The following is a 15,520-nucleotide window of genomic DNA, read 5'->3' on the forward strand; positions in this document are numbered from 1 at the left end:
TCAGGTGATCTGGCCGCCTTGGCCTCCCAAAGTGCTGGGATTACAGGTGTGAGCCACCGCGCCTGGCCTCAATCCCTGCTTTACTGCTGGCATAAGCATCACCAAGGCAGGGTTTAGGGCTCTTCAGAAATGCGTAAGATGCTGGCCCAAACTGCCTTGGGGAAAAAGAGTGTGGGAAAAGTCTCCTTAAGGAAATGACATTGAAGTTAGGACCTGAGAGCTGAAAAAGCTGATCTTCAAAACCACGTTACTACGTAAAACTATGGAGGAGCAATGAGTAGTTGCTTACAACTTACAAGTACAGCTTACAAGACACACATGAGCTGAACGCCTGCCGGGCAAGGCGTCCTGCCCTACCTGTGGGGTGGAACTGAACAAACTCTAGGTCCTGGCAGGGAAGGCCTGCCCTGGTGATCATGGCCGTGCCGTCGCCGGTGCTGGTGTGGGCAGACGTGCAGCTGAAGTAGGTGCGCCCGTAGCCTCTGGAAACAACAGACAGCAGTGACTGACAGCGGCCCACGTCCGGACCTCCTGTCTGGTGAGATCACAGAATGGACACAGCAGCCCCCGGGCACCGTCTTCTCAGTGCTGTCTGTGCACACAACCCCCTACTCACGCACACCCCACACACATCACTGGGGGCCACGCCAGTGGTGCTGCTACCCTATGCAGGTAGGATAGAAGCCTGGGATCGGAGAAGGGACTTCCATTTGTATTTTATTTATTTATTTTGAGACAGGGTCTAACTCTGTCGCCCAGGCTGGAGTACAGTGGCACAATCTCAGCTCACGGCAACCTCCGGCTCCCAGGTTCAAGTGACTCTTCCGCCTCAGCCTCCCGAGTAGCTGGGATTACAGGTGTGCACCACCACGTTCATTTAATTTTTGTATTTTTAGTAGAGATGGGGTTTCGCCATGTTGGCCAGGCTGGTCTCGAACTCCTGACCTCAAGTGATCCTCTCACTTCAGCCTCCCAAAGTGCTGGGATTACAGGCATGAGCCACTGCGTGCCTGGCCCTATTTGTATTTAACTTTGTGCTGTTCAAAAGATTTCCCCAATAAGCATATACTACTTTTATAATGACAATTTTAAAATTTTTATGGATTTTGCTTTTTTCCCCCAGATTTAACAAAAGTGTATATATTTAAGGTGTACAATATGATGATTTGATATATTTTGTGAACTGATGACACAATCAAGTTAATACACATCCATCACTTCATATAATTACGGATTTTTTGGAGATACAGATGCTTAAGGTCTACTCTGTTAGCAAATTTCAAGTTATAATATTAACTCTAGCCACCGTGTCGTATAATATTCACTATAGCCCCCACGCTGTATAATGTTAACTCTAGCCACCATGCTGTATAACAGTCACTACAGCCACCGTGCTGTGTAACAGTCACTACAGCCACCGTGCTGTGTAACAGTCACTACAGCCACCGTGCTGTGTAACAGTCACTACAGCCACCGTGCTGTGTAACAGTCACTACAGCCACCGTGCTGTGTAACAGTCACTACAGCCACCGTGCTGTGTAACAGTCACTACAGCCACCGTGCTGTGTAACAGTCACTACAGCCACCGTGCTGTGTATAGTCACTACAGCCACCGTGCTGTGTACAGTCACTACAGCCACCGTGCTGTGTAACAGTCACTACAGCCACCGTGCTGTGTAACAGTCACTACAGCCACCGTGCTGTGTAACAGTCACTACAGCCACCGTGCTGTGTAATAGTCACTCTAGCCACCGTGCTGTGTAATAGTCACTACAGCCACCGTGCTGTATAAGTCACTACAGCCACCGTGCTGTATAAGTCACTACAGCCACCGTGCTGTGTAATAGTCACTATAGCCACCGTGCTGTGTAATAGTCACTACAGCCACCGTGCTGTGTAATAGTCACTACAGCCACCGTGCTGTATAATTCACTACAGCCACCGTGCTGTGTAATAGTCACTACAGCCACCGTGCTGTGTAATAGTCACTACAGCCACCGTGCTGTGTAATAGTCACTACAGCCACCGTGCTGTGTAATAGTCACTACAGCCACCGTGCTGTGTAATAGTCACTACAGCCACCGTGCTGTGTAATAGTCACTACAGCCACCGTGCTGTGTAATAGTCACTACAGCCACCGTGCTGTGTAATAGTCACTACAGCCACCGTGCTGTGTAATAGTCACTACAGCCACCGTGCTGTGTAATAGTCACTACAGCCACCGTGCTGTGTAATAGTCACTACAGCCACCGTGCTGTGTAATAGTCACTACAGCCACCGTGCTGTGTAATAGTCACTACAGCCACCGTGCTGTATAATAGTCACTACAGCCACCGTGCTGTGTAATAGTCACTACAGCCACCGTGCTGTATAATAGTCACTACAGCCACCGTGCTGTGTAATAGTCACTACAGCCACCGTGCTGTGTAATAGTCACTACAGCCACCGTGCTGTGTAATAGTCACTACAGCCACCGTGCTGTGTAATAGTCACTACAGCCACCGTGCTGTGTAATAGTCACTACAGCCACCGTGCTGTGTAATAGTCACTACAGCCACCGTGCTGTGTAATAGTCACTACAGCCACCGTGCTGTGTAATAGTCACTACAGCCACCGTGCTGTGTAATAGTCACTACAGCCACCGTGCTGTGTAATAGTCACTACAGCCACCGTGCTGTGTAATAGTCACTACAGCCACCGTGCTGTGTAATAGTCACTACAGCCACCGTGCTGTGTATAGTCACTACAGCCACCGTGCTGCATAATTCACTACAGCCACCGTGCTGTATAATAGTCACTACAGCCACCGTGCTGTATAATTCACTACAGCCACCGTGCTGTATAATAGTCACTACAGCCACCGTGCTGTATAATAGTCACTACAGCCACCGTGCTGTATAATAGTCACTACAGCCACCGTGCTGTATAATGTTAACTGTAGCCACCGTGCTGTATAATAGTCACTACAGCCACCGTGCTGTATAATAGTCACTACAGCCACCGTGCTGTATAATAGTCACTACAGCCACCGTGCTGTATAATAGTCACTACAGCCACCGTGCTGTATAATAGTCACTACAGCCACCGTGCTGTATAATAGTCACTACAGCCACCGTGCTGTATAATAGTCACTATAGCCACCGTGCTGTATAATAGTCACTATAGCCACCGTGCTGTATAATAGTCACTACAGCCACCGTGCTGTATAATTCACTATAGCCACCGTGCTGTATAATAGTCACTACAGCCACCGTGCTGTATAATTCACTATAGCCACCGTGCTGTATAATAGTCACTATAGCCACCGTGCTGTATAATTCACTATAGCCACCGTGCTGTATAATAGTCACTACAGCCACCGTGCTGTATAATTCACTATAGCCACCGTGCTGTATAATAGTCACTACAGCCACCGTGCTGTATAATAGTCACTACAGCCACCGTGCTGTATAATAGTCACTACAGCCATCGTGCTGTATAATAGTCACTACAGCCATCGTGCTGTATAATAGTCACTACTGCCACCGTGCTGTATAATAGTCACTATAGCCACCGTGCTGTATAATAGTCACTATAGCCACCGTGCTGTATAATTCACTATAGCCACCGTGCTGTATAATTCACTATAGCCACCGTGCTGTATAATTCACTATAGCCACCGTGCTGTATAATTCACTATAGCCACCGTGCCGTATAATAGTCACTACAGCCACCGTGCCGTATAATAGTCACTACAGCCACCGTGCTGTATAATAGTCACTACAGCCACCGTGCCGTATAATAGTCACTACAGCCACCGTGCCGTATAATAGTCACTATAGCCACCGTGCCGTATAATAGTCACTATAGCCACCGTGCCGTATAATAGTCACTACAGCCACCGTGCCGTATAATAGTCACTATAGCCACCGTGCCGTATAATAGTCACTATAGCCACCGTGCCGTATAATTCACTACAGCCACCGTGCTGTATAACAGTCACTACAGCCACCGTGCTGTATAACAGTCACTACAGCCACCGTGCTGTATAACAGTCACTACAGCCACCGTGCTGTATAACAGTCACTACAGCCACCGTGCTGTATAACAGTCACTACAGCCACCGTGCTGTATAACAGTCACTACAGCCACCGTGCTGTATAACAGTCACTACAGCCACCGTGCTGTATAACAGTCACTATAGCCACCGTGCTGTATAACAGTCACTATAGCCACCGTGCTGTATAACAGTCACTATAGCCACCGTGCTGTATAATTCACTATAGCCACCGTGCTGTATAATAGTCACTATAGCCACCGTGCTGTATAATTCACTATAGCCACCGTGCTGTATAATGTTAACTGTAGCCACCGTGCTGTATAATGTTAACTGTAGCCACCGTGCTGTATGTTAACTCTAGCCACCGTGCTGTGTAATATTCACTATAGCCACCATGTTATATATTAGACCTTCTGAACCTCACCTGGTAACAGGAAGTCACACCTTTCATCAGCATCGCCGCAGTCTGCATTCCCCCAGCCCCTGGCAACCACTGTCCTACTCTGTTTCCATGAGTTTTGACTTTTTTAGATTCCACTTACAAGTGACATGCAGTATCTGTCATTCTGTGCCTGGCTTGTTTCACTTAACATAATGACTTTGGGGCCGGGCGCGGTGGCTCAAGCCTGTAATCCCAGCACTTTGGGAGGCCGAGACGGGCGGATCACGAGGTCAGGAGATCGAGACCATCCTGGCTAACACGGTGAAACCCCGTCTCTACTAAAAACTACAAAAAACTAGCCGGGCGAGGTGGCGGCGCCTGTAGTCCCAGCTACTCTGGAGGCTGAGGCAGGAGAATGGCCCGAACCCGGGAGGTGGAGCTTGCAGTGAGCTGAGAGACGGCCACAGCACTCCAGCCTGGGTGACAGAGCAAGACTCCGTCTCAAAAAAAAAAAAAAAAAAAAAAAAAAGACTTTGGGTTCATCCATGCTGTCACAAATGACAGGATTCCCTTCGTTTTCACAGCTGAGTAATATTCAGTTGTGTATACACACCACATTTTCATTAAACACCAACACGTATTTAGGTTGTTTCCGTATCTCGGGTACTGTGAACAACGCTGCAATGAACATGGGGGTCCAGGTGTCTCTTTGAGCTTCTGATTTCATGCCCTTTGGATATACACCCAGAAATGGGGTTGCTGGAGCACATGGTAGTCCTGTGAATTTTGAGGAACCTCCAGAGTGGGGTTTTTAATTTGCATTGCTTTGGTGCTTAGTGATGTTGAGCATTTTTTCATACATCAATTGGCCATTTGTTTGGCTCCTCTGGAAAAATATCTATTCAAGTCCTTTGCCCATTTTTAGTAGAGTTGTTTTTTAGTAGGGTTTAGTAGTTTTTTTTTTTTTTTTTTCTATTTTAGATACTAAGATATTATTAGATACAAGGTTTGGAAAATATTTTTTCCCAACCTGTAGTTTTGCTGATTTCTTCCTTGGCCGTATTGACACTTTTTAACTTTGAAAATGGTTAAAGTAACTGACAGTGTATAAAATTAAAGTTACTTATTTTCATTACGTGGAGAAAAAGGACTTATCCATCCCAGGAATCAGTATTAACACAGTACCCACTAAAACAAGAGGGATTTTGCCAGAAAACCCCATGGGACTCTTTGGGCCGCAGTTTCCTCATCTAAAATCGGGACAGGTAAGCTGTGAACCTGATGGCAGCCACTCCGGTCTACTGAGGGCCATGCTTTCTCACCGCCTGAGGCAGGTGCTCCCGTCCTTACCCTTTACAGGTGAGGAACCATGGCTGGGAGAGGCCATCACCCTCACAAGGTTATATCAAGGCCTGTGTCTGAATCGTTATTCTACAATACTTTTATTTTCATTAAAACAAAATGAAATAACTCTAAATGAAAGTTATTCATTTTTATAAATGAAATAAGTAGAAATTAGAGACCTACCCTGTGGCAACAACAGTGTTCTTTGCTCTTATGCGGTGGATGGACCCGTCCTCAATGCACAGTGCGATGACACCACGGCACTCCCCGTTCTCCATCAGGAGATCCAAGGCAAAATACTCCACAAAATAGCTGGTATCATATCGCAGAGACTAAAAGAAAGAGAAAAAAAGGGCAAGAAGTGTTAAGCCAACCTTTGAGGTTTTAAGATGGTATTTGCTCGTGTGAATAGGTGAAAGAACCTGATCCAAATGGACCAGGTAAATCCAAGGAGATCAGCAAAAGAGTCAAGGACACTGTCAGAGCCCGAGAGGCATTCCACACCAAGCAGCACAAACAAGGCAGGTGCACTAGAGAACACAGCAGCAACAGCTCCTATTTTGGTGACACATTTCCTATTTCTACACAACCCGAAGAGGCACTCCACACTGTCTGGTGGCCACAGGCAGCTCCGCTCAGAGTTTGGTGCCAGAGTGAGGTCCACAGACCATGGGGTCACAGCCCAGGTGGGAGCTGCTGGCAACACACAACCACTTAATTAATTAAAATAAATCAAACGTTCAGCTCTTCAGCTACACCTGCCACATTAGCAACAGCAACATGTGGCTGGCAGCTCCCAAAGCGGACGGTTGCAGACAAGCAGATTCCAGCACTGCAGAAAGGTAAGCACTGGACAGCACTGCCTGCCTGGACCTGCTATTCCCTCAGCCGGTGCGAGGTGCCCTCGTAAGCCTGGGCCAGCTCCCCACATGATAGCTCCTGCTCCGGACGGAGCTGCTTTCTCCTCCCACCACACACTCATCCCTGCACTCAGCCACAGAGAAGGCACTGGTGTTGTAACAACTTGCAAATTAACGGTCTGTCCCCATTCATCAGAAAACAATAAAGTTCAGAATGTTGAATACTCTGAATTGATACCGTTCAGAGTATTATTTGGCCACGCCAAAGCTGACCCTGATTACCCAGTAACTATTGTCACCTCAAGTCTTTGTCCAGTGATAACAATTAATGTTAAAACAATCCATGGCCAGGTGTGGTGGCTCATGCCTATAATCCCAGCACTTTGGGAGGCTGAGGCGGGTGGACTGCCTGAGCTCAGGAGTTCAGGACCAGCCTGGGCAACATGGGAAACGCTGTCTCTACTAAAATACAAAAAATTAGCCAGGCATGGCGGCGTGCACTTATAGTCCCAGCTACTCAGGAGGCTGAGGCAGGAGAATCGCTTGAACCCAGGTGGCTGAGGTTGCAGTGAGCAGAGATTGCGCCATTGCACTCCAGCCTGCGTGACAAGAGTGACACTCCATCTCAAAAACAAAGCAAAACAAAACAAAACAAACAAAACCAACCCATTCAGGAACTCAGAGGTGGTAAAACAGCCTTAAAATACTTTTTTCTTTTTTTGAGACAGGTCTCCTGTTGCCCAGGCTGGAGTGCAGTGGTGTGAACATGGCTCACTGTAGCCTCAACCTCCTAGTCTCAAGTGATCCTCCTGCCTCAGTCTCCTAACTGGGATTACAAGCATGTACCACCATGCCCACCTAATTTTTAAACATTTTGTAGAGACAGGGTCTCCCTATGTTGTCCAGGCTGGTCTCAAACTTCGGGTCTCAAGTGATCCTCCTCCTTGGCCTCCTCTGTGCCTGGCCTGCTTGCTCGGTTCTGACATGTTGAGTGTCACATACCCCAAGTTAAAAACCTGGTATATAAGATTATCAGTTCAACTTTCCAAAATGGATACAAGAAATAACATATTGCCTTAGGGACAGCTTCTCACAGCACATGCCTGGTGCTTTCACATCAACAGTCGCTGCATGTGTCCTACACCGTTGTTCTCTGTTGCTTTTTACATAATCTCTGGCGGACTCACTGGGCACGCTAACCCATTCCCCGCTGTCACCATAAGCCCCAGCACTACATGTCCTGTCTCAGGTGGACACGGGGCAGCCTTACCCTTCCATATAAGGTGTGCAATAGTGAGTGGCCGGTCCGATCAGCCACACAGCAGCACCGATGGGCCTGCCCGCCCTTTCCAAATTTGAGGCTCTGTCCACCAAATGCACGCTGATAAATCTTCCCATCTTCAGTTCTGCTAAACGGCATGCCGTAATTTTCCAGCTGTGAAAAATAAAAACAAACAAAAACCTTATTACCTTAAAGGAGTCAAGATATTCATAGCTCATCTATACTGAACAACACAAATCTGCAAACCCAAAGTAACCTATTTTATGAAAATGTCAACACATCAAAGAGAAGTCTTCTTGTTACGTGTAATGCATAGTTCGTGACGGAAAAAGACTCCTCTTGTGGGCTTTGCTCATCACCATTCTTTCGGCCGGCCACATCTGCCTCAATTGCTTACATCCTTTCCAGGACTCTTTTTGACTAGAAACAGACCACGAGCACGCCCAGAGCCTCCCGCCCATCACCTCAACCACGGCGGTGGGAGCCTGCTCTGTCATGTAGTGGATGGCATCCTGGTCCCCCAGCCAGTCGGAGCCCTTCACGGTGTCGTACAAATGCCACCTCTAGTTGTCCTCCTCCATGTTCCCCAGAGCAGCGTTGATTCCTCCCTGGAAACACCAACCACTCCTTACAAGCCACACACAGGAGCCCCAGCTTTGTCTTCCAGGCCCAAATCCACCCACTGGGGGATCCAGAGAAAGCCAACTCCTCACGCGGTGACTCCCGGCGAGGGCTGACCTCAGCGCAGGAGCAGCGAGGCCCGACAGATTCCGGGTCACAACCCTCCCCAGCTCGCCCAGTGATTCAATCCCTTAGCCTCCGTCTCCTCATCTGTGTGGTGGAGACAGAGGGAGCTCCAGGAAGGGCGGACCGGAGCCGTGAGGGAAAGGCTACCTGTAATATGCTTATTACCTAACATATCTGGCACAGAAAAGGTACTCAGCAAATCTTTCCAGATAATGGTATTAACAAATCTTCCCAGTGGCATTTACGGGCATGTGTTAAAGACCAGAAGTGTTTCCTGCCAAGTAATAAGCTCCACACTCAGAGTCGCACTCCCCTGTACCCCTACTTCCTCTGGCTGTGTGTGCCCACCACCGTCTTACTCCTCAGAGAGTCCCAGAAGACAGCAGCACAGGGACAAATAAAGCCCTTGCCCTTTCCTTCCCCACCCTAAATTCTGATTCCTCCTCTTTAGATGATCTCCTTTTCTTAAGGTGTTGGGGCGGTGGGGGTGGGTGGGGAGGAAAGTAGGCGAGATGGTCAAAGAAAACCCAAGTGTGACTGGAGTCCCAACTAGGAGTGACAACAAGGCTCCAGCCCTTCCAAGTCTCCAGGGAACAGGCTCCAGGGAAAGACCACTGAGAGGGTGAGCTGAGTGAGCAAGGCACAGCAAGAGGCCATGTGGCTGGAGCATGGGGAGGAGGCAGGAGGCTGCCCAGGTAGAAAGCGCAAGGCTGTGCGGGACCTGCACAGAGTGGGAGCACGGTGGGGCACCTTTCTCCTACCTGCGCTGCAACAGTGTGTGACCTGGTAGGAAACAGCTTTGTAACACATGCTGTATTAAACCCTGCCTCAGAAAGGCCAAATGCAGCTCGCAAGCCTGCCCCTCCAGCGCCTACCACCACTGCATCAAATTCATGATCCACTACTGGATACTGAGCAGAAATCTGGAAAAGAAAAATTCACCTGTCAATCACGTGCTCCACTACGCCAAACACGAAGACTCTTGTTACAGTGAAGGAGCTTGACAAAGACAAAAGGACCAACTGCTAGGCACACAGGGCCTCCATCCTGTCCCGGGGCTGAGCCCTGAACAGTGCGGGGAGAGGTGGGCACATTCGTATGTGGAGAAGGGACTGACAATCAGATTCTATGAATGGTAGAGGGTCTGTCCCGTGGGATGAGACTAAGGACCACAACTCTACTTCAGGGCCATGCCTGTGCTTATGGCTGAGAAGGTGCCAAGGAGTATTCAGTCGCTATTGTGAGCTTATGAGAAAAGAACTTCTCAGCAAGTTTCAGTTTTCCAACAGAGAGAGAACAGGCACACTAAATACCAAGGAACCCACACCCGCGTGGGCCCACGGTCCTAATTTCAGTAGGAATTTTATCATCTATCACAGCAGATACTGTTCATTTTATTTTAATTTATCGCTTTACTTGATCTAAATTTAAATCTAGTTTACAGATACATAAGAGATATAAGTAAAAATGTTAACATCTATGTTTGTGTTTGTACTTGCAATTGATTATTACAACACTGAAAATAATTTCAGCATGCATTGGATACCCAGAGAAATTTTTCTCTTATGTCTATGACTCATGAAAACAAACTGGTATAGATCCTTACCCCCAAGCCAAAAAAATCATTTATAATGGAACAAAAAGCATGAACTTACGGAATCTGAAACTTTAGCAGATGCCCTCTTGTTCCCATCAACAGTGAAGTGAAAACCTCGGGTTCCTGTTTGCAACACTGTTGGCCACTGGTGACACAGAAGACACAGATGCAGAGGGTTAGCGTCCTGAAGGAACAGATGCTATGGGGGACAGTAATTTAAACTTCCCCTTGCAAACTGTTCCCCTTCTTATGTATCCAGGTGCTCCTGTGCATCCAGGGAGCTCAGCTGAGACTCTCTACTTAACTCTGAAGGGCAGCCCAAGGGGCGAGGAAGGACTGAGCCCCCGGTCGTCCTTTCCACCCCAACTCGGCACTCTAGAAAACCAGGATGAAGCCTGTTTCCAAACAGGATACTCACTGACTCAGATACGACATGAAAAAGGCACACTTCCTCTGTAAAGTCTTAATTTATGCTACTTAGTGGAGAAGGGGAGACATCTATATCGTATTACTGTATGTGGTATTTTGCAAATAATGAAGCATTTTAACTGGCTCCATCATAGCCCTTTCCACATTACAGTTCCAATCGTCCATGAGGGCTTGCGGTCAGTTCAAAAGGCACTGGACACTGAATCAGGAGATCTGTATTCTGGAGCAGTAAAAGCTGACAGCCCAGAGGGACGAGGTGTCATCCCTTCATCACACAGGAGGACGCTGGATGCACACTCTCCCCTGCCTGGCTGCTCCTGGCTTTTTCCTGGCCAATGTCTACAACTTGACACATCTTGCTGCCTAAATTTTCCATCTTAGAAAACTTTACCCAAGAAAACTGGTTTTAGTGTTTAGTTTTTAGCGGCTGTGTGTGAGAGAGGTGACACTGTCCATATGCTAAGGTTGGCCAGTCATTTAGAGGATACATTTTCCATTCTGCTGGGTGCATTTTAGAAGACCTTTGAATAGTCTCAGAAATATCATAAAGAATAGTTTTAGGGGCTGGGCACGGTGGCTCCTGCCTGTAATCCCAGCATTTTGGGAGGCCAAGGTGGGTGGATCACCTGAAGTCAGGAGTTCAAGACCAGTCTGCCAACATGGCGAAACCCCATCTGTACTAAAAATTAGCCAGGCATGGTGGCAGGCAGCTGCAATCCCAGCTACTTGGGAGGCTGAGGCAGGAGAATCACTTGAACCCAGGAGGCAGAGGTTGCAGTGAGCCTAGACTCTGCCACTGCACTCCAGTCTGGGCGACAGAGCAAGACAATGTCTCCAAAAAAAAAAAAAAAAGAAAAGAAAAGAAAAGAAAGAAAAAAAAGCTTTAGGAAATAAATACACTCAGCAATCAGAAGAGGGGATGTGAGAGATGTCTTCGAGTATTTAGAAATATCTGCAATTCAGAAATTACTTATTATGTGGAATAAAAAATTATTCTCCATTTCTCCAATTTCTAGTCTCTGTTTTCATTGACATAAGCTAATTCAGTTTGTTTTTTCTTTTTTCAGAAAATGAACGAGAAAGAACAAATATTCTTCTACCTTAACATAATTTTTGACATGGTAAAATCATATTTTAAGAAAGAAGTCTTTGAAATAATTTTAATACAAATGTTCTTGAAACTTTTGTAAACTGCCCTATTAACACAGGTAACAGCACCAATAACAACAGTGTATTACACCAAATGTAAGTAGAAACAGTGAGATCACTAAATGTTTATTTGTTCTTTCCAGGATGCTGACGTGGAATACCCACTGCCCGGCCCCCGCCACACACACACAGAGCCAGCTTAAAAGGGGCAGCTCCCATAACACAACCGTGAACAAATTATCACGCCATCCCCCTGGGGACAAGGACACTCACCCTCTGTGTCTAAATCTAATCTGGGGCAGAGTTTTGAATTTGAAAGCTCAACTTTAAGCCAATTTCAGTCTTTAGATAAAACTGAAAACTAGTTTTGACACAAGACTAGTCTTGTGTGCCAATTATTAACTTTTTTAGGAGAAACTATCAAACATTTCCTCTTAAGAAAAAAATGGGGAACATATAAAAGGAATATTAGACCTTGCTTAACAATATGTAATTTCAGGCGACTGAATTAGGAGGTGGAGGGGGAAAAGAAAGAAGTGCAGAGACATTAATCCCGAAATCTAGCAAAGTGAGGGGTCCTCATCTAATCAAATGCAACTATACATCATGAGCAAGAAACTAATCTGCATGTACAACCCATACAATCACAGAAGCAGCCAACGAAGAACCTAAACACGCATGACCGTATCAGGAAGAAGCGGAAGTAGGGTAGTTTAAGTGAACTAAGTCCCCTGTCCAGGCAAGAAGTCTAAAACGGATAAAAATGCACCTGCACAACCTGCACATCCGCTAAAGAAACAGAGGTCTTACAAACACCAAGAGTCAATATCAGAGACAGGAATTGCTTTCACGGAAAATGAACTGGGGGCAGTAGTATACTCACTGATTCTTTTACAACTATGTGTAATTATTCTCACTAGAATGTTAGTGTTTATTATTTTAAAAACGGATACTTAAAATACAGTTCAGCCAGGTACAGTGGCTCACGACTGTAATCCCAGCCCTTTGGGAGGTTGAGGCGGGCAGATCACGAGGTCAGGAGATGGAGACCATCCTGGCTAACACGGTGAAGACCATCCTGGCTAACACCATCTCTACTAAAAATACAAAAAAAATCAGCCAGGCGTGATGGCAGTAGTTCCAGCTACCGTGGAGGCTGAGGCAGGAGAATGGCGTGAACCCGGGAGGCGGAGCTTGCAGTGAGTCAAGATAGCGCCACTGCACTCTAGCCTGGGCCACAGAGTGAGAATCCCTCTCGGAAAAAAAAAAAACAAATACAGTTCACACATGGTTACTGTGCACAGGCTGTGAGCCCTGGTTCACAAGAGCACCACCAAAGGTTTCAAACATTACCCACAGAAACCCCACTAACCCCACGGAAAGACGGAACCTCAGAGAGGATTCAAGTAGGTCGGCTGGCTCTGGATCCTGGACTTGGCCCCTATCTAAAGACCCTTGGGAAAAATCTCTGAGACTCCCAACTGATATTAATATCCAGGTTTCATATCAAAACCAAGTCACAATTTTTCAAATAAATCAGCAAAAACATCATGAAGAATGCAGAATGGAATGCCACTGTTGTTACAATTATCCCAAGAAGCAAAGCAAACGTTTACTACTATAATGGCCTAAATAATGTATTTCTAGAACACCATTAAACATATGCAGAACAAACTGCAAAGAAATGAAATCAATTTGTCTTAGAACAATATATTTGATGTTCATGCTCAGGGATTTGAAAAACTTCACCTGAAATAAGCAGTTAACCCAGTAACTATTTAAGTTTCTTGGTTTTACTTTTCCTCTGATTAAACTGTTTTCGAACAGTTTGCAAGCTGTGTCAGTGCATCAGGACATAAAAAGAAACCAAAAACGAAGTCTGATAAGCTCGTCACTTGAAAGCAGCTGTAAATACAGAATGATCAATACACCACAGAACTGGCCAAAATAAGATTAAAAAATTCTCTCTGGACTTCACTAAAATTATCCTCAGCATCTATTTTCCAAACACATTTCTCAGTTGGCTATCATTAATTTCTTTTTTTCTGCTAATTTGATTATGTTGTTACTTTGTAAACTCCAATTCTTCAGGAAAAAAAACCTATCTGAAATGCCGATAAACATACTGCTTGCAGGCAGAATTTCTGTAGGAAACGCTAACTTCAAGATAAAAAGACTTTTACAAAACCCAAGACTAAATTTTGGTTCAATTTTGCTATCTTGCCATCTTGTCTGAGGTGCCTCCGCCGCTGGCGGGGTCTGAGGCTGCAGAAGGAACACTGGGCACCATCCGGGTTGAGGACAAAGGCAGCAGCCCTTGCTTTTCTCCAATCACAAGCTAACGTTTCCCCTAAAAAGCCCCACTGACCATGGGCTTTACTTCCTGCCTGTGGACGCCCTCCAAGCAGCTTTTTTTTTTTTTTTGAGACGGAGTCTCGCTCTGTCGCCCTGGCTGGAGTGCAGTGGCCGGATCTCAGCTCACTGCAAGCTCCGCCTCCCGGGTTTACACCATTCTCCTGCCTCAGCCTCCCGAGTAGCTGGGACGACAGGCGCCCGCCACCTCGCCCGGCTAGTTTTTTGTATTTTTTTAGTAGAGACGGGGTTTCACCGTGTTCGCCAGGATGGTCTCGATCTCCTGACCTTGTGATCCGCCCGTCTCGGCCTCCCAAAGTGCTGGGATTACAGGCTTGAGCCACCGCGCCCGGCCCAAGCAGCTCTTAAAAGCCCAAGATGCGGCAGGGGTCTCTGCTCAGTCAGCAAGCACCAACCACAGCAACACACTAGAACGTTTACATGCTTTCTGATGTTGACAGGATGGCTGTATGACTAATCTTCACATTTAATTCAAGGAGGTTTTTAATAACTATTTCAAAAAGGAGAAAATTGCACAATTACAGGCATAATTCAAATCAATATTGCTGAATGCCTTGGTTCCTATTGAGATTTTTACTCTGCAATTTAAAATTACTTCGTAATTAAGGAGGTGGGTGGGTAAGTTCATTCAAAAAATCAAGCAACGAAACCTATCCAATTCAGCTTGATTAACTAAAACCCTAGAAGGCCGATTCTTAAGGTGCAATCGTAGAGGGCACATTCAGACAAACTCAGAGAGCAAGGGCTCGGGAAAGTATAACCCTGACCATCATCCTGGACTAAGCCGACCCCGGCCCTCGAGGCACTCAGCGCACAGGCAAGCACAGGTCCCGGGGTCCTCGCCCGGTCAGTGCGCTGAGCTCTCCGTCTGATTTTTAAAAACTGGTACAGCTGCTTTTAAACACTAACACATTTTCAGTGGCACAAGGGCCATCAAACACGACCCAAAGTTGAGACCCTTAACTTACAAGGTCCCGAAGTAGACATGCACAGATTTGCGCTTTCCGGAAAGCAGAACTGCAAGTCTAAGCTGGGGCACGCAGCGCTTCCCACCGGACGTCCACCGGCCGAGCTCGGCCACTCCTCGCACCCACCCGGGCGGTTTCGCCCGCCCCACCCACGGGCTGCAGGCGGCCCCTCGGGACAACCCGCACAGAGGGCGGCAGAGGCCCAGCCCAGCCAGGGCGGCCACGGGCCGCTATCCGCCCGGGTGACCTTGGGCAGAGACGACTCCTCCCCGAGTCCACCCGGCGGGCACTGAGGCGAGGGGCTACCTCAGCCCGCGGGGTCCCTGGACCCCAGGTCGGAACCAAGGGGG

At 47.1% G+C, this 15,520-nt stretch overlaps 1 protein-coding gene across 1 annotated transcript in view; it reads right to left on the reverse strand.

Moving 5' to 3' along the window:
- Nucleotides 1–10,396, reverse strand: part of LOC117064660 (succinate dehydrogenase [ubiquinone] flavoprotein subunit, mitochondrial-like) — a 30,601-nt gene extending 20,205 nt beyond the window's left edge. The window contains 6 exon segments of the mRNA XM_033178650.1: nt 296–482; nt 5,949–6,097; nt 7,896–8,060; nt 8,372–8,515; nt 9,416–9,577; nt 10,310–10,396. Coding sequence (XP_033034541.1) covers nt 296–482; nt 5,949–6,097; nt 7,896–8,060; nt 8,372–8,488 — 618 coding nt within the window. The 5' untranslated portion in view covers nt 8,489–8,515; nt 9,416–9,577; nt 10,310–10,396.
- Between the last annotated feature and the right edge of the window lie 5,124 nt (nt 10,397–15,520).

The sequence above is a fragment of the Trachypithecus francoisi genome, unplaced genomic scaffold (genome assembly GCF_009764315.1).
Source record: "Trachypithecus francoisi isolate TF-2019V2 unplaced genomic scaffold, Tfra_2.0 Lachesis_group2, whole genome shotgun sequence".
Lineage (NCBI taxonomy): Eukaryota > Metazoa > Chordata > Mammalia > Primates > Cercopithecidae > Trachypithecus > Trachypithecus francoisi.